Below are 20041 nucleotides of genomic sequence, written 5' to 3'. Positions count from 1 at the left end.
CAAATAAATTATGCCTCAAGGCATTTTACAATTCTATTGCCAACATTTTAGGCGCAATGTTGTGAATTGTGTGTGTGTGTAGAGTGTGTGCTCAAATTATGCATTTAGTTCAACAGAAGAGAGAAAAAAACATGTGACAAACTACGTGAGGGGCATTCAAAAAGGGGGACAAAACAAAAAAAAAATGAATTTCCAAAATGAAAGCCAATGGACTGGAATATTGAAATATTTACTTAAGATAAAAACCCAAAAATATGCCTCTACTCTTCTTTTTCTTTTACTAGAACTTGTTGTCCTTTATTTTATTTTTTGTTTTTGTCTTGGTTTTGGTTTTGGCCAACTGAGCTGAGTGTTTGCTTTTGTTGTCTTTTTGGTTTTTGCTCATAAAAATGTCAAATCGTTTACATACACGTCACTCTCTTTTGCGACAACTACTTGACAGACATTAATACACTTAAGCTGCTCTGGTAAGAACACGGCATTATCCTTTATCCTTTTTGCATATAAACACATACACACATACAGATAAAGTGAGCAACAGAGCAGAAGGCAGCCAAGCAACGCGACATAAATGACATAATATAATAAAGCAACAAGGGCGACACAAAAAATTTGCTTAGACAGGCAACTCCATAAGAGTCCTGCCACCTTGGCTCCCCTTCCGCCAACATTTCTTCCTCTCTCTTACTTGTCGCGTTGCGTTTTTGTTGTTGCCTTCTTAACAAATTGCTTTTGTGCAAATTTTGTCACATCTCCGGCAAAAAAAAACACACACACACATACACCAACAAACATCACACTCACACACTTACACTCACTCGCTCGACAGAGTTCTCAAAAATTTATATAGCATACTTTGCTGCGCCCTTGTTTAACTTCATTAGTGCACATTTCTTTTTCTTTCTTGTTTTTTTTTTTTGTTTGGCCATCTTTGAACTCTTGGGCATTTGGAAAATAAGCACCATATTCGTTTTTCTTTCTGGCATCTCTCAAAGTCTATTTTGGCAATCGTTTGACCGGATAATCAGAGTAGAGAACTTTGTAATGGGAAAATGAGATTTGATTTGCTGAAGGAAACTGCCACTGAACAGCAAAGAGGATAAAATATATGACAATTTTGATTTTGTTTGAGGTTTTTTGGATTACAGTGGGCAAAGTGTCATATTAAGAAGCTTACAATTAAAATATAAAATAAAGCACAAACCATTTGAAAGATTTTGCCCCAAAGATAAAGATTCAGCAACCTGCCTACTTTGTCAAAAGAATATAAAATGTATCAAATTTAAAGTTTCGGTTTAAAAAAACCACTGACTGATAGTGTATTAACTTTTTGAGTCAACGCTTTGATTTGTCATTTGTATATGTTTCAAGTCTATGGTTCATTAGTTGCTCGAAGGAGGTGGCTTAAACCAAGCATGACTTGGCACGTTTTCCTTTTGGCCGTCATAAATTTTAGATAAATAGATTTGTCATAAAATAAGAAAGAGCCACAAGACAACCCCACTGTATGAGCAGTTTCCTTCTACATATATGTACATATATCTTTTCTCCCCACCATGTGAGACAACACCAACAAAAGGATGAAAAGCTATTTACATTTTGCATTTTGCAACAAGGACACATGGGCTGAGAATAGAAGTGATGGTTGTAGTGGCCACTGCAAAGGCAATTTATCATAAATATTTGTCAAGAAACTGCAGCAAACTTATTTTACGCTCGACTAGCAAAAGAAGACACACACAAAAATAAAGAAAAAGAAAAGAAAATCCACATGAGTGGTTTGAGGATTTTATGATGGGGAAATAACTTAATTTTTATTCTATCTTAACTTAACTGCCTAAACATATTGCCATATTAGCCAAATGGCTAAAAACACGCCCAAAACTAAATGCATGGGCAGGGAGAAAGTATTACGCTGGGCATGTTCATGGCGGGCTATTTCAATGATCTTATGGGTGGCCTGTAGCCATTGCTTGACCACCGAAGATTCCGAGGCCACAAAGGAATACTCCTCTCGCTTGCCACCTGGCAGAGTGATAACGCTGCCGCCTCCATTGCTTTTATCCTTCTCCAACTGCTGCAGATGACTTTGTTTGATCAGCAAATTGATAATCTTATTGGCATTGGAGGTGGGAGCATCCAGAGGACGCTGTAATTCCACATGCTCCCAATTGTAATGATGGCGATAGGTTAAACGTTTCTTGCGCACTTCCGCACAGACAAGACAACGATCGAAGAGAAAGACTTTTGAGCGATATTTCTTCTTTGTGGGAAAATGTTGGGCATCGAATTCTGTTGATCGTCGAAAGTTGCCCTGCTGCAGTAAATCGAACTGAAATAATGAGAGAGAAATGCATAAGTATCGTATTTAATCCACATTATCCATATCCATTCCTTACCTCATTTAGCTCGTCGATATTGGGTATCTCCTCGGCCTGATTGACCACATCCAGAGCACGACGCATACGTGTCTCCAACTTACAAACGGCAGTCAGCACGGGCTTGCAACTGATGCCACTTTTATAGAATTCCTAGAAGATTCAAAAAAACATATTCAGTTGACTGCATCGCGAGCCTTAAAGTAAGTGGAACTTACCGATATGAATTGCTGCAATAGCAAAGGATAACGGGTCAGTCTTTGTATGGGCTGCACTAGAAAACTATCAATGCCCAGTTTGTCTTTTATTAATGTTTGATAATTCTGGAAGAAAATTATGTATTTTAATATATATATTTAATATATAAGAAATATATCTGATATCTATTACTTACCAACAGAAATTCTCTGTTCTCTTGACGCAGCTGCATTGATGACTTTTTGCCCATGGTAAATGTCACATAACAATAGAAATGATTTTTCTAAAACGAAACAAATTAAAATTTTTATATTTCGATATTTTAACTAATCACAAAAACAGTAAAGGATTGAAATGAACGACTTAACTTTTATTAGTAAAAACTAAAAATTGGAACTATCAGAAAATAAGATTCTGACTTGGATCTTCAATTTGGTGATACCGATGTTTTTTTTTTACCCTTGTAGGGGGTTTTATTAAATTATTCAGAACATATATACTTGTTTATTGGCATGTTTTAATAGCCAAAACTGTCCTTATTAGTTTCCTATATAAAAGAAAATGGATTTCCTGGTTTTAGAATATTGGTGACCCCGACGAGATGTTTTTAGTACCCTGATAGAGTCTTTAATTTTTATAGAATGTTCTTCAAAATTTGGTCATTAAAAATAGTGACATATTTATTTATATTGTTGTGACCCCAACGTAATGTGTTGATCATTTTGGTGACCCCGACGAGATATTTATAAGCACTTTATATAAAAAACAAAGACAAGACAAGACAACGATCGATAAAAATATTTGAATCAAAAATTTTAACGATAAGGTTTACCTTATCGTTTACTATTTTAAAACAAAATTTACATCAATATCTTTAAAATTATTATTCTCCTATTCAGTTAGAAAAATATAAAAACAAGTGAATATTTTGGTGACCCCGAAGTGTGGTTTCTTGCTTAAAGATTAAGGATTCCATCAACAATTAATTGAGCTAACTAAAAATGTTACAAACAGTTAGTTAAAACTAATACTCCCTAAGGTTTTCCCTGTGAACATATATAGGGTGCAATTATGACAAACCTCTTGTCTAAACATTACCCATTTCAATTTCAATTTGCGGTCTCGGTTTTTTCGGGTTCCTTTTCATTTCTCATACATTTCTCTTTGTCAGTCTCTCTTTTTGCATAATAAGCATCAGTCTTAGCTATATTTATATATATAGACTATATAGTATGTCTGCTTGTAGGTGCTCCCTCTGTCTGCTAGCGAAATCATAATTTTTTGAGTATTTAAGTCACGTAGTTAACTAAAAAACAGTGTAGAAAAAAGAAGAGAGAGAAAAAAAGAAGGCGACCATGCGAACTGTATGAACCTTCGGGCAAAAGCTGCAGCATGGAAAATTTGGAATTCCTGTCGGTTGTCGCTTTATTTTGTCTGTGTGCCAAAGCAAATGCAAATGCAAATTTCATCTACCGCAAACAGTGGATTGTGAGATAGAGAAAACGACTACGAATAACTAGTGCAAACGTGCAAAATATTTTCATATAAAAGAAAATTCATTAAAATCAAAGCTCACTTGATGTGATAATCACCAATGGGAGTTATAGTTTCTATACATATATTATCATTTATTGAAATCTGCATATTCATTTGCATTTATCATTTCCATTTCTGATTTATCTTTTTGACAAAAGCATTCAAATATTTGTCTAAAAGGTGACAAACTATTTTGTTATTCTCATATTTATTCATACATACATACATATTTGTATACATTCTTTTGAATAATTGAGTCATTTGTTGTAATTTTTTCTATGAAATTTATTTAGAAGAAATTTTGTTAGACCGACATTCATTATTATAATGAAAGAAAGGTAGATTGGAGAGAAGATCTTAAATGAATAATTTTTTTCATCTCTCTTCTATTTTCTCCCCCCTCGATCAGCCACATATCTGTACTATCTGCTATAAATAGGATGTATCTATGTTATATGTATTACATTTTAATCTGAGACAAATATCTAGGTAGGGCTTATATGATGAAGGTGGTAAATTTTACGTGTTAAGCCTTGCAATTGTCAGAGACCCTATAAAAATCGACTTATTATTCTGTTGAGTATGTTTTGTGAATTCATATAATGAAATCTAAGTGCTGTGACCTAGTTAGAGACACAAAACATGGAATCATTTTTCAAAAAGCATTTATTTTACTTAGAAAATTTGATTTGGATGTCATTTTGTTGATAGTTTGCCTTAAGACTTTGTTTTGTTCTGAGTTATAACCACTTTCGATATATAGTTTTGTTAATGCAATTCTGGAGACTTTGATGTTTGTATCTAGATTGCTTTTGAAGGTGGAAAGGGTATTAAATCGTCTATTTTGAACAAGGAACTTAAATATATAGGTATATACAAACCAGAGGGCCGGGGCTAACTTCGACCGCGTCAAAGTTTGTATACCCTTGCAACTTTTATGGTAACTCTTTCCTTACCTAAAGCCATCAAAGTGGAAAAACGTTCAAGCTAAAAAGTCTAATGTTTGCGAAAGAACGGCCAACAATCTATGCATAGGAAATAACGAAGATATTGATCAAAGTCACTGTTTTCCACCGATCGTTCCTATGGGAGCTATATGATATAGTAACCCGATATTTATCAAATTCGGCACAGTCATTAACAGATATATTAACTAACAAATATTTAATTTAAAAGCAATCGCGTCAGAAGTAACGAAGTTATTGACAAAAGTCACTGTTTTCGAAAGATCGTTTCTATGGGAGCTATAGATATAGTCACCCGATCTTGATCAAATTTAGCACAGTCGTTTATATGTGTAATTAATTCACCAATATGAAATTTCATGACAATAGCTCAGAAAATAACAAAGTTATTGAGAAAAGTCACTGTTCGTGACTTTGCCATTTGTATGGGAGCTATATGATATAGTGATCCGATCCGGCTGAATCCGAGATATACGCCTGCAGTATATAGAAGCCTACATGCAAAATTTCAGCTCTGTAGCTTTTACGGTCTAGGAGGAGTTTGCGTTGATCCAGACGGACGGACAGACGGACAGACGGACGGACGGACGGACGGACGGACGGACGGACATGGCTATTTGAACTCGTCTCGTCGTGCTGATCAAGAATATATATACTTTATATGGTCGGAAATGCTTCCTTCTATGCGTTGCACACTTCTGACCAAAATTAATATACCCTTTTTGCAAGGGTATAAAAATTGTAAAAGCTTTTACCATAAATTTTGTAACATTGTTCGTCTTAAAACAATCTTATTTGGTTAGCTTACAATTTTTGGGTCCTACATATGTAATTTTAACTCTATAACTACCATAAGCTTAATTATTAAAGTTTAACTTGTCACACACATTATAATCACAAATGATTTTACTCTTTGACTTCATTATTATGTGTACATTACTGTAGAATAAGACAATCAAGTACGTTGAACAAAAGCATTACACCTACCAGATTATATTATAAAGATAATATTCCAATCTATGTCTACAAGGTGTGAATCATGTAAATAAACATTTACTAACTTTCGTGAAACAATGGCTAATCTCTTTCTAAATAGAACTGGCTGCTAAGGCTTTCAGATAGTAACCTATAATATATATGTACATATATATATATAAAAACCTAATAATTGATCCTGATGGCAGAAATACCATTCTATATTCAGAAGAGCCAAAAACCTTTATTAATGCTATGGATTAAAACCTAAGTTGTCTGATCTGAAACCTTGAAATATAGAGCAAAGCTTTTATGTTTACTCAAGTGTGTGCAGTTTTATTTATTTTTTATATTTATTCTATTTTATATAACTGTTTAAAAAATTTCACAAAGTTAAAAAGCGTCTGAAAATTATTTTGTACAACTTTTTTACAGTTAATTTTCATACAATATTTACAATTTAAAATCTTTAAATTGAGTATCAACTCAATTTAAAAATACTGTTTAAAAAGTCATTAATAGTTTTCATGCTCTTTTTTCAGACTTAAAACAAAAACCATTAGATATAAAATAAATGTATAATTTTTAAATTATAATAAACTATTATTGTTTAGTTTCATTTTTGTATATAAATAGAAACATTCATAGAAAATAGTCTCTAAGCTGTCAAGGTTGATGGTTTCCACTGATTAACTCTTGGTTATATTACTTAGTAATCATGGACTACATATACAATTTTAGATTTAGTAGTCAAATGAAAACAAAAAAACACTATATTGATGCATTATATTTTGCAATGAATGTTATCTGATTAGAATTTGACTCACATGTAGATCAATTACCTAACCTTGCTCATGGCAAGTGAATTATTTCTTTACTATAATTGTATTTACACTTTTGTTGATAACTAATCCACATTAAAAGTAAACTCACATTCAATTGATTTCCCGGACAGAACTATGATCGTTTTAATTGCTTTTTATTTTGTAAATTCCATTTAATTTGTGAGTATTGAACAAAATCTAGACATATTTACTCACACACATAGACTTATTGGCGGCGACCAAGCACCATTTAAAGTATGTTTTATAACGATATGTGGATATATGGGAAGGCTAGATTTATGACCAAACAAAGTCTCAAATGCCAAAATAGACGAAGAATTTTTAATCGATTTTAATTTTTCAACTACTACTTGAAGAGGAAATCCATCTACATACTATTTTGCTAAAGATTTGTTTATACTAAAGTCTTGCCAAAATAATGTGTATAAACACAAACATATTTTCGAACATTTTTATGATAAATTTAGCAAATCATTTGCGTTTGCCTACACGGTGAATCATTGTTGAATTTGCTCTGGCACTCGGCAGAGCCCAAAAATAAAAGAATATAAAATATAAAGAAAGATACATAAATCAGTTTAGGAGGCTTTAGCATGTTTGCTAAGCATTAAGTAAGAGATTTGCAGGGGTCTTGTGGCAGGAATGTTACCTGCTTCTCCTCATGCCAAGAGGACCAGTTAAATTTTCTGAGAATTTCAATATGACATAAGAAATGAACATGTGAATGAGGCCAGACAAGAAACCAATATTGGTTTGCCGTTAAAGAGTGTCACCCTGTGTTGGTTGTGGATTGCATAAATAACGATTTAAATTCGTTTTTTTGTTTCTTAGAACAATTGTTTTTATACCATACACCCATAGGGTGAAATGTTATATTAAAGTCGCCAAAATGTATGTAACAGGCAGAAGGAAGCATCTCCGACCCCACAAAGTATATATATTCTTGATCAGGATCAACAACCGAGTCGATCTAGCCATGTCCGTCTGTCCGTCCGTCTGTCCGTCTGTCCGTCCGTCCGTCTGTCCGTATGAACACCTAGATCTCGGAGACTCTAAGAGCTAGAGCCACCAAATTTTTTATGTAGACTCGTGTAGTATGTAGAGTGATCAAGTTTATTTCAAATTTTTGCCACGCCCCTTTCCGCCCCCGCAATTTAAAAAAAGCGTTTATCTCAAAAACTATTCCAGCTAGAGACACCATATTTGGTATGTATATTCGCTTAGTAAATGCACACATGTTGTATGTAGAAAAATTTTGCCACGCCCTTCTCCGCCCCCGTAATTTGAAAAACTTGATTATCTCCCGTATTTTTTACCTTATGCAATCTAATTTGGCACACTTAAATTTAATACTAATGTCTAGCAAAATACCAAATTTGATCAAAATCGGACAAAAAACGGCCGAAGTTGGCCGTTGTCTGCTGGGGGCGCTGGGTGCTCGTATGATTGAGTGAGCGAGATACTAAGATATGCTTGTAAAAAGCATGTGAAAATGCATTTGTTTAATAAAGTTGAAATATTTGCTTTACTGGTGTATGGTATACCTAAGTCGGCGAGACGACTTACTTACTTCATTTCTTATAATTATTGTTAAGAAATTATTGAAATGACTGATAATATTTTTCAATGCAAAGGTTATGAAAAGTCATTGTCAGGGTCATACCGCAATTTATTGAATTAAGCAGTGATAAAGTAACTTTTGTTCATAATGAGAGTATCTGCTAAATGCTTGTCGAAAATACAAAGTTCACTTTCTTATCGTTTAAAAGAATTACTTATCTAATATTTAATAACGCTAACGAAAGACTTTTGTAAAATTTTATTATCATAAGGAAAGCTTTACAATTTTCCTTTGGAAATCGAAGAAAAGACCTATAAGGGTCTAAAAAAGGAAAAGCTTTTAATTCGTCTTTCAAAAATAGATCAAGGCCCAAAAGGATCGGATTAGTTTTCTTGTAAAAAATGAGTTCTGAAGTTTTGGTCAATTTTTGAAAAAAATATACACATATTTAGACTATGATGGGACACGATTTTTTGTTTTTAATAGAGAATTGTTAATAAAGCATGACAAACAGAAGTGAAAACTATTGATATTATGTAATATTTGGTTTAGTCGTAAACTAAAATAACTAATTATATTCAAATCTTTCCTAAATCAATTCATTATAACATTATATTTTTTATAAAAAAAAAATAAACACTTTCTTTTACTATTCAAATTAAAGAGAAGTGTTTTGAAGAAGATGACAAAAAATATTAAAATTTATATTTTAGTCTCTCATGCTCAAAAGTTTACGTCATTTTTGAAACGCTTGTACATTTAAATAAAAGAATAATTTTTTGATGATCATTTATAATATCTCTTTATCTCATATTATATCTCTTCTTAGCATTAAATTTTCATGTTCAAATCAAAATAAAGTATAAGACAACGTTTTTAAATGAACACAAAATTAGTATTCTAACATTTAAATATAAAAGTGGGAAAAGTATATTTCAATATGCGTATTCCATTTAAGAAGTGGTCTTAGGGTGACAAAACTTTGGGATTAACCCTCGCCTATATGTATGCCTCTGAATATCAATTTAAATTGATCATTTCACTGTCAACACTCGAACACACTCACTCTTTGGCTGATTGAAGGCATTGTGTCCGCCATGTGCCACATGTGAGGCAATAGAAAATCTTCAAGAATAATCTACACACACATCTAAATTACACACACACACATAACATTTGTAAGTGTGTGTGATTTTTATGTAGAAATTTGTTGAGTACTTGTTCATCATCCATTAGATACATTTTGTCAGATTGAGGCTGCTTGGTCAGTGATTTTGTGTGTTGTATTTTGTGTACCATATTCACACACACACATTTAGAAATATCTAGCAATATACATATATGTATATGTATGTATTTCAGTATTGTCATGTTAACTGGCTAAAAACCAAACCCCCGGAGAAAATTACCGATGACGTCAGCAGTTGAAATGCCGGCAAATGTTTGCCTTAGATATTTCATACATTTTATAACAAATTGTCGTTAGCAATTGGCGCCGTGTCGACTTTTGTTATTATGGTACTTTTTTATACCCTTGCAGAGGGTATTATAAAATTGGTCAGATGTTTGTAACGCACAGAAGGAGACGTTTCCGACCCCATAAAGTATATATATTCTTGATCAGCATGAGAAGCTAAGTCGATATAGCCATGTCCGTCTGTCCGTCTGTCCGTCTGTCCGTCGGTGCGTACGCGTTTTACTCAGCCATCTTAAGAGCTATCGGGATGAAATTTTTTTTGGGAGCTTTTTTTTACCCGGGTGAGATAAAGTATGAAAATCTTTGGGATCGGACCAATATATCATATAGCTCTAGAAGAAACATTTATGCAAAAATTGGAGTATCCCCATGAAATTTACCAATATGATAGTAATAGATATAAAATCTCAGATCCCAAAATTTGAATCTGATCCGATAAATAGAACACAAGTTACAGTCAATATAAATCGGTTCAAACGCTGCCGGCAGCGCTGCTTGCTGCCTACTACTGCCATCATCAAATCAACAGAGCACACGCATACACACACAGACGCAACGCTACATGAACTGTATGTGTATGCGTGCCGTGCTTTGCTTAGAAAATGATGGAAGAAGAAAAACTTGTGGTAAAAAGAGAAATAATATTTTGTTTGTGTATTGATGAATTGAATTGCAGGGAAAGAAATTTCAAAAAGGAAAAATATTATTGCCAAGTATACTGCAAGGGTATATAAACTTCGGCATAGCCGAAGTTAGCTTCTTTGATATTTTTATATATATGTACATATGTATATATTTTGTGTTGGTTAATCTTATCATGGGACTTTACTGCGACTTCATCATTATGGCATTATGTGTTAATTGTAGCTCATTTTGAAACGGGTAAAGTTTTTGTTAATTTATATACTAGACCCTGTGACTGGTAAAGATAAGTCTTTAAAATATATACAATATTCGATACATTTTGAGCATATTAATGACACAAAAAGAATCGTGACACAATTGTCAACAGGTGTGAAAGACATTGGAAAATAATTGAAAAACACAAAACAACTAAAAACAAACCGAAATGTTGCTTCTTGGAATTGATTTATTGAGTCGTTGACAAGTGTTGAGCTTTATGTAATTTAAAATTCAATTCACTTGCATGTGGCTTTTATTTAAATTTTTTATTTCCATTTTTTTGCACAAAGTGGTTTGTTTTTTTTTTCCAAACCTAAAACGCCAACGAAACTCATTAGGCAAAATTAAAAAAAAAATGTGTAGAAAAAAGAAGCATGAATACGTTAAATAGTAAAACAAAAATGAAATAACTTTATAATACTAATTAAGATGCCGCCACGAAATACCCTGTAATTTGATGACAATGAAGTTGATTCTGTTTGATTAGAAAGTTTTTGTTTTGCATGACTAATTTAATAAAATATTATATAGGAAAATGACATCAGCCAGTTATACCAGTTATAATAACGTCTACTAAGTTCCTAAGCTACATTTATTATTGGGTAAGACAAACTAATTTTAATTGTAATATAATAGTGCTGAAGTCTAAGCTCCTAAATTGAAAAAGTTTTTTATATTGATTAAGTAAATAACATCTTATTGTTTGAATTTCTTCCCTTTTTTCGTTTTCTAATAGTTTTAAAACAGAAATCGTTTTGAAATTGAAAATTCAATATTAGTTTAAAAAGCAAAAACTTTGAAAAAATAGCAAATTAAGTGAGAGAGAACAGACATTAACTACGATTGCGATTTATTTAAAAACAGCAACACATAAATCATAATAAATTAAATAATAGTTAGCCCATCCAATTAAATCTATATAAGGAATTTGATTAAACAGGAGTGTTCTAATAAGATGTGGAACTAACTACTAATAAGATAAACTAAACTATTATATTGTCGGTATGCATTCAGTACAAACTACAAATCTTTTTTAATGTCTTGCACCAAGTAAAAAAAACTCGTTTCAGTCCTTTTTATACCCTTGCAAAAAGGGTATATTAATTTTGGTCAGAAGTGTGCAACGCATAGAAGGAAGCATTTCTGACCATATAAAGGATATATATTTTTGATCAGCACGACGAGACGAGTTCAAATAGCCATGTCCGTCCGTCCGTCCGTCTGGATCAACGCAAACTCCTCCTAGACCGTAAGAGCTACAGAGCTGAAATTTTGCATGTAGGCTTTTATATACTGCAGGCGTTGTATATCTCGGATTCAGCCGGATCGGATCACTATATCATATAGCTCCCATACAAATGACAAAGTCACGAACAGTGACTTTTCTTAATAACATCGTTATTTTCTGAGCTATTGTCATAAAATTTAATATTGGTGAGTTAATTACACATATAAACGACTGTGCCAAATTTGATCGAGATCGGGTGACTATATCATATAGCTCCCATAGGAACGATCTTTCGAAAACAGTGACTTTTGTCAATAACTTCGTTACTTTTGACGCGATTGTTTTCAAATTAAACATTTGTTAGTTTAATATATCTGTTAATGACTGTGCTGAATTTGATAAATATCGGGTTACTATATCATATAGCTCCCATACGAACGATCGGTGGAAAACAGTGACTTTGATCAATATCTTAGTTTTTTCCTATGCTAAGATTGTAGGCCGTTCTTTCGCAAACATTAACCTTTTTAGCTTGAGCGTTTTTCCATTTTGATGGCTATAGGTAAGGAAAGAGTTACCATAAAAGTTGCAAGGGTATACAAACTTTGACGCGGTCGAAGTTAGCCCCGGCCCTCTGGTTTAATGTATAAATAAACCTTTAAACTCCTTAAAACTAAACGGATCTTCATTGGAATAAACTTTTTCCAAAACCAATAAAGAAATATACCCTCTAAACCTCAGAACTGCAGGGTATAATAACCTCTCAGGTGTCAGTTAAGTAGAAAAAAGTATAAAATGAAGAAAACAAAAAAACTACAACAACAATAATATTGTTAACCAGCAAAAAGCAAATATTTGAATTTTTAATTTCAAGCCTAGAAACGCAAATGAACTTCGGTCAAAACTAAAAAAAACAAAAACCAAAATGGAAAACAAATGTTGGAAACAAATGAATATTGATGGATTGGCTCCACTCAGATGTCGGAACCTGTCCTACGGCTACTTTGCCTCTCATTCTAATAGATTTAACACTTCTTTTTTTGTTTTGGCCCAACCCACACCATTTTTGGCTACAAACTAATGGGCAAAATACTTACTTCAAAGTGTGCGGCAAACTCATCAAAAAGGCCTTTCAGATCTCTCTGATTCCGCATCATGAGTGGCAATATCTCTTGTTCGTGCAATTTTAAGATTTCCGATATATTGCTCAAGAGCTGCTGCTGTCGCTGCTGTCCTCGCAGATTGTCGGGCAAATCTTCTTCCTCTTGCAATTTATAGCCATAGTTCTCTAAGCCTTTCTTTAAGTTATTGACATAATTCACTTCGGTTTGCAGCAGTTCTTCGATAATGAAACTGATTTTCTTTGATGCATGTATCTCGGTCTGATCGCAGGGAAAGAGATTCTCTAGCGATATTGTGTCTTCATCTTCATGGCTATAATTGAAGGTGAGTAAAGTGAAATCAATTAGCAACTGAGTGTGAAGGATTCATTGTGGCAGGACAGTGTACTTGGAAGACAAAAAAAAAAAAAATGCGGGGGTACTTACTACTCATCGCAGAATGTATCAAAACTGAGCGTGTGTGTAAGGAAACCATTGTGTGTGCTATATGTGGGTGTTGTTGTTGTTGTTGATGCTGTGGCTGCTGGTGGTGTGGTTGTTGTTGTTGTTGTTGTAGATGTATTGATGGAATTCAATGAGATGCCACTGTAAAAATCACATACATCACAATACATAAAATAAGACAAAGATAGACAATAAGCAAAGTGATTTATATATAGAGAGATGTTCTTATGTTTACACTGATGAGGTATTACTTAATTTTAAAAGAAAATAAAATAAGCCAATCCCATGTCATTTAAATATATACTAATTGTAATTTTCTTGGAATAAAAAAGCCACATACTTTCCAAGAAAATGTTTGCTTCTTCTCTTTGAAATCCAACTCCACTATCTATTTGTAACAGATAATCAGTTCTTTTGAAATGTGTGTAGTTACAGAAAGAAGTAGATAATATACATATGTTTAATGTAATCTTAAGCATATATTTTATACTTTAGACAGTCGAATCCGGTTATAACGACGCTCAAGGGACCGACGATTTTCGTCGTTATATCGGAAAGACTTACTAACCGGAGAAACTTTCAAATAAGTTTGTATTGGGAACAACAAAACACTCATCGAACTTTAGTCAATATAAACGGACGGACGTTATATGAGGAGTCGTTAAAACCGGATTCTACTGTACTTTGCTCTTGACATTCCCTTAGCTTTATGTTTCAATTGGTATATTTATAGCCCTAAAGTATCGTCAAAATAAGTTCACTATTTAATTTACTTTCTTTCACTTAGAATACTCCACTCTGGAAAGCTAAGCTTTCAAGTTCGGCTAGCTACTTAATACTCTTTAAGATTCTCTATAATCTGAAAAGTCTTTAAATCTTATTTAAAAAGTGATGTAAAATTTTATACAATGAATTTAAGAACGAAACCGAAAGGAATTTATTTTGTAACTAGTGGTTTAGATTTAGCAGATATTTCTTACATTAGTTTCTATAGATAAGTCAAATAGCATAAACTCAAATAAAACATATTATTTAGTTTTCCAGGCATTATATCTGTTATTTTGTCACTCCTTGATGTTAATTTATTATTGGGTAAAAAGAATTTTGTTCCTCTCCTTTTTCGTATGAATCGCTTAAGAGCCACACAATTCGTAGGACCGTAAGAAGCAGGTAACCACCAGGAGACCATCAGGGCTTAAAATATTTCTAAATTATATTTAATAAAACAATAATAGCCCTTATGTGTATTAAATCTACAAACTCATTGTTCTCGTATAACGGTACGAAATATTTATAACCTCAACCTTTTGTAGCAAAAAAGACAAGTAAAGACAATTCGCCATTTACTTTTTTATATTAATCGTTACACTTGAATTTTTTAAGTATTTGAGTACATAAAGCTTATAGATAAATAATTAATATGCCTTCTCTTTATTATCTTTAAGTGATTCAAGTGGAATAAATTTCAAAAAGTTGCTCATTCAATTCTTCTGGTTTGCCAAACTATATAATATTTCCTGATCACAAATATTTCGTATGTCGGGGATAAATGGTATCCTAACCACGAATGCTTTTGATGAGGTGAATATGATCACTTCAGATAATCAATTTCAACTATTTTTGGAGTCATATTTTTAAACAATTTTCGCGTTAGCCTCATAGTTTGATTTGGTACGTTGTATACATCAGATTTGAAGCATATGAAAGAGTAATTTTGAAGTTTTTCTTTAATCAAGTATAACAAAAATCATTTTTGAATCAATACGAGGAAGAAAATCCGTTCTTGCCTACACGAACACGAGGAAAATATAAGGAACGTTGGGGTTGTTATTTCTAAATCTTGAAATTTCCAAGTTTGGGAAAACCTTACATTCTCAATTATGAAGCCATTAATTCATAAAGTGTTAATAGCCTTTTAAAACAGACTTCCAAGAAAAACTATATATGCTAAAAATAACAGCAAACAATCATTGTAAGCATATAAAATAAAAAACCTTATCTTATCACGTATACGCCACAGTGGAATTGTAAAATAAGCTATGTGAATGGTCAAGAAAATTAAATAGTTTCTTGTTTCTCGTTCGATTTCTTTTTCTTTACACATAAACAACATGAAGATAAATGATGAACACAGTTGTCTTATAATGGAAAATTGTAAAAGCACGTTTTCAACAGAGAAAAAAAAATAGAATATGTACAACAAATGAAACCAAGAATAGAAAAAGAACTGGGCAACTAACCTATCACTATCCAAGATGCTCGTCTGTTTCTCCAATTTGCCATTTGTTGATGATGGTGTTGAGGGTGTGACTTCTGTGTTATCCGTTGTGGAGAAATCTAATTCTCTTTGCTTTAGCACTAAATCAATATTCTTGTTATCAACTTCATCGTTTAGTATGTGCAAATAAATGTTTAAGACTTGCACAAGCAGAATGCACAAAAATGTCACGAGGACAGGTATCACATCGAACCAATTAAGGTTAAACATTTTATTTCGATTTCTAAAGACTTTTTTTTTCTCTTTAAATAATTTCGTTGTTTCGCTTTTGAGTGGCCATTAAACGGCTAATCTTTGGCGTTTTATGACTTTTCATTCAAACACACACAAATAATCATGGTCACAAGCGACACGATAGATTCAACAGGGCCCGATCCCCATCAGCAAACGATCCGCTTAGCCAGACAAATGAAACTCAACTAAAGAGAATTCGGGGCTTACTTTGCGAATATTGAAAGCTTTTTTTTGTTTGCTGCTTCCCCTCAGAAAAGCTTGTGAGATCGTTTGAACTGTTTATTTCTCTCTTGGTTTCTCTCTCTCTCTCTCTCTCTGATTGTCTGCCTGTCTGCCACTCAGCCACGCTTCAGCTAATTGTTTATAAACAAATAAACAAAAATCAAACAGCAACAAAAATGAATAAAAAGAGAAGAAAAACTCATTGGCTCAACAAAAAGTTTTGGTTTTGACGAAACTATAAAAATATTTCAATGTCCAACAATTTGGATGGAATTCATAAGGCAGTGGAACACTTTTGCTTTCAGATCAATTTGTTTATGGTTTTTAGTTTTTATTTATAGCATTTGTTGGATAATAACTGTAATTATTGTACATTTGATTTGCATATTGCCTTGACCCTTGTATTGGACTTTTTTTGTTTTGTGTGAACTAGTCTACGTTTAGCATGAAGTCAGAATTAAGAATGTAAAGCCACTGAATATAAGTTAGATGTAAAATATGAGCTCTAAAAAGTCAGATGAATCTGCTAAGAAATAAGTATTGAAGACTCTTTCATATGAATTTTTAGAGTTCTAAATAAATCCAAATAAGTTATATACCAGAAGGCGATTATTTCAGTCGTTAATCGATCAACAATTTGATTTAATTAAAGCGTAAGATTGATCAATATAAATATTGAGTGTCATAAGTAAGATAAAATTCGCGTTATTTTGAGTAAATACTTAGTCTTTCAATTGGAGAAGCCTAAAGCTAAAACTCTTCAGATTCTTTAAATGATTGATTTGAAAAGAAATAATGATTGTCAATCAATATATAAATCTGAAAAGCAAAGTTAGCAACAACAGTTAACAGTTTTTTCCCTTTCTGAAACTGAATAAACTATTAATGATCTTATGTTAGGATTGCTGTTAATGAAATCTTTATACCCTTGCAGAGGGTATTATAAAATTGGTCAGATGTTTGTAACGCACAGAAGGAGACGTTTCCGACCCCATAAAGTATATATATTCTTGATCAGCATGAGTAGCTGAGTTGATATAGCCATGTCCGTCTGTCCGTCTGTCCGTCCGTCTGTGCGTATGCGTTTTACTCAGCCGTCTTAAGAGCTATCGGTCTGAAATTTTGTTTCGGGGTTTTTTATTACCCGGGAAAAATAAAGTATGAAATTCATAAGGATCGGACCGCTATATCATATAGCTCTAGAAGAACTAGAAGAAACATTTTCATAAAAATCGGAGTATGCTATGAAATTTACATATGTGATAATATTGGATCTAAAACCCCAGATCCCAAAATTTGAATGTGATCGGATAAATATAACACACACAGACGCAACGCTACATGAACTGTATGTGTATGCGTGCGTTTCTTTGCTTTGGAAATAAGGGAAGAAGAAGAACAAATTGTAAAATAGAGAGTAAAATTGTTTTGTTTGTATATTGATGAATTGAGTTGCAGAAAACAAATTTTTAACATGTAAAATTATTATTACCAAGGAGTGCAAGGGTAAATAAACTTCGGCATAGCCGATGTTAGCTTCTTTGATATTTTTTTTTTATATTTTCTTTTAATAAATAAAATAAAAACACATTTTTCCGCATGAAAAAGCTTAAATAATCTTGTTTAGTATATCAAACCCTTTTTTTTAAGGGCTTTTACGGAAATATGAAGAACTATTTCGAAAGAGAGTTTCGTGCCAATATAAAACAACTTAGCTACGCCTAAAATGTAATGAAGAGATAATGAAGATCGAAAGATAATAGCTTTTCAAAGCTTGAACTATGGAATGCATTATCATGTATCTTTGAAAGCTTCTCTCTCATTTTCTACCTCATTTCCATCTGCACCACCTGCCTCACCATCTCTCTTATCAAGAATTAACAATAGCCCGTAACCGGCAATTTGCGTATCATTGAAAATGATCAAGCAAAAATTCAATTAAATGCTTTTCAAAAAATAAATAATTGTGTTGATGATCTCACGAAGATCACTCGGAAATGAACAATAAATAGAATTACTCAAATCCCACCCAGAAAAAAAAAACAACAAAATATAAATGTGACAAATAAATGAATTGAATTTCATTTGTTTTTTTTTTTTGCCATGTATATAGATTATTTAAATGTACAGTTGACTTTTATTACATACATATATACGAATGGGCCCCACACACTCCTCCACACTTGCCCCCAAACCAATTAACGTTCTAAGAAATTCCAACTATAATAACAAGCTGTTTGGTTAATTAATTTAGGGTAAAGACTTTGGGATACCCTGTATACGTCAAGGAGACTTTATTAACTAGATTAAGATTAATTGGTTTGCTTTAAAATCCAATTGGATTTTCCAATTGTTGACTTTAATTCAGGTAAATTCAGAGAATAAGTAAATAATTCATCATAATCAGGATCATAGCTTCAGTCCTGTTTACTGCAAAGAAGCTTTATTTCCTAGCCCAAAGATGTTTATTATATTTATTGTGTTCTCAAACTATATTTAATGACCCAATTTGTATAAAACTAATGCAAATAAAATTTAGGGATAATAGCTTGAGTCCTGTTTAAAGTTTTGTCTATCCTAAGAAAGTTAATTAAGAGGTAAATTTAAAAAAAAAATTTAAACTATGTATATCATATTTGGCATTATTTTGAAGTTTACAATATTTAAACCCAATTTTATTAATTAATATTTATTAAATATTTTTAAACTTTATTTGGTTGTTGGGTATTTCTATAGATAACAGAGATCCCAACAGATTTAAACACTTTTAAATCATAAAAAAATAATTTTTAAAACAATTTCTCACATTTTTTACTCTAGTGAATTACTGAATTTTTAAAAGGTGTTTAAAGTTATAATTCCATAAATAAAATACTTACTTACAGGGTGCTTTCTCTGTCTCATTAGCCAAGATTATCGCGTCATTAATATACCCAATGACGACTAGTCTAAAAAAATCACATATTTCTGTGCGATTGATGAGCAGCAAACATTTTGCATAAATTAATACGAGTATAAAGAGTCAACAATTAATATATGTAGCTGTAAATATATACATATACATATACATATTAATATATTTATATATATATATATATATATATATATATATATATATATATCTATATATATATATACATACCTATACAACTGAAAGTCTGCATGCATCTACATAAGTATACAAGTATATTTATTTATATGCGCCAATTGTTTATTTTTATACATTTTTCTGAGTGATGTCACGCGAGTCATTTGAAGTGGCAATACAAAACAAGTTTATACGCTATGACAGCTTATAGATCCAAAAGGGGGGGAAATTGCGATGAAGTGGTAACCAATGATGTCTGTATGTGTGTCTGTTTAGCTGTATGTCATGCTTCTTCTCATGACAACGCCAAATAATGGCGTGCGACCTTTCGTTGCTGATAAATTCATTTGTTTTGACGCCTTTGAAGCGTGTGAATTTCTCTGCTTGATTTTTCCAAAAAAAAAAAAAAATAATTAAGAAAAATTTTATAGAAATATATTTCATTTCATTTTACATTTAATGACCCAAAAGTATGCTTTACATTTGCATTAAATAGTTGTGTTTTCTATTAGGGTTGATAAGTCAAATACGGCGGAAAATCTTACAAAGTTGCAACCAACCCATTTTTGCTATTTTTGAGGCTATTTA

The 20041-nt window shown here is 32.3% G+C and overlaps 1 protein-coding gene across 2 annotated transcripts; it reads right to left on the bottom strand.

Moving 5' to 3' along the window:
* Positions 1–1787: 1787 nt before the first annotated feature.
* On the bottom strand, positions 1788–16312 carry LOC6646179 (kalirin). Of its 2 annotated transcripts, XM_002068693.4 has the most exons (7): positions 15872–16312; positions 13614–13772; positions 13164–13500; positions 2773–2859; positions 2597–2701; positions 2400–2531; positions 1788–2332 (listed from the first exon to the last, which is right to left on the bottom strand). In XM_002068693.4, exons 1-7 carry the CDS (start codon positions 16117–16119, stop codon positions 1838–1840), a joined length of 1563 nt encoding a protein of 520 aa, XP_002068729.1. In that variant the 5' UTR covers positions 16120–16312; the 3' UTR covers positions 1788–1837. The 2 variants fall into 2 exon arrangements, with proteins under 2 accessions (XP_002068729.1, XP_023033731.1); XM_023177963.2 differs by lacking the exon at positions 13614–13772.
* Between the last annotated feature and the right edge of the window lie 3729 nt (positions 16313–20041).

The sequence above is a fragment of the Drosophila willistoni genome, assembly GCF_018902025.1.
Source record: "Drosophila willistoni isolate 14030-0811.24 chromosome 2L unlocalized genomic scaffold, UCI_dwil_1.1 Seg72.1, whole genome shotgun sequence".
Lineage (NCBI taxonomy): Eukaryota > Metazoa > Arthropoda > Insecta > Diptera > Drosophilidae > Drosophila > Drosophila willistoni.
Note: the sequence above shows the minus strand (reverse complement) of the source record. Positions and strands in the feature narration are given on the sequence as shown.

What these genes read in the sequence shown, in the direction of transcription:
- LOC6646179 (XM_002068693.4), bottom strand. Translation starts at nt 16,119, where the DNA reads ATGTTTAACCTTAATTGGTTCGATGTGATACCTGTCCTCGTGACATTT. An exon ending in GATACATTCTGCGATGAGTA is followed by an intron (nt 13,501 to 13,613) that starts GTAAGTACCCCC and finishes CTTCAATTATAG; the next exon opens with CCATGAAGATGAAGACACAA. An exon ending in AGTTTGCCGCACACTTTGAA is followed by an intron (nt 2,860 to 13,163) that starts GTAAGTATTTTG and finishes GTTTCGTTTTAG; the next exon opens with AAAAATCATTTCTATTGTTA.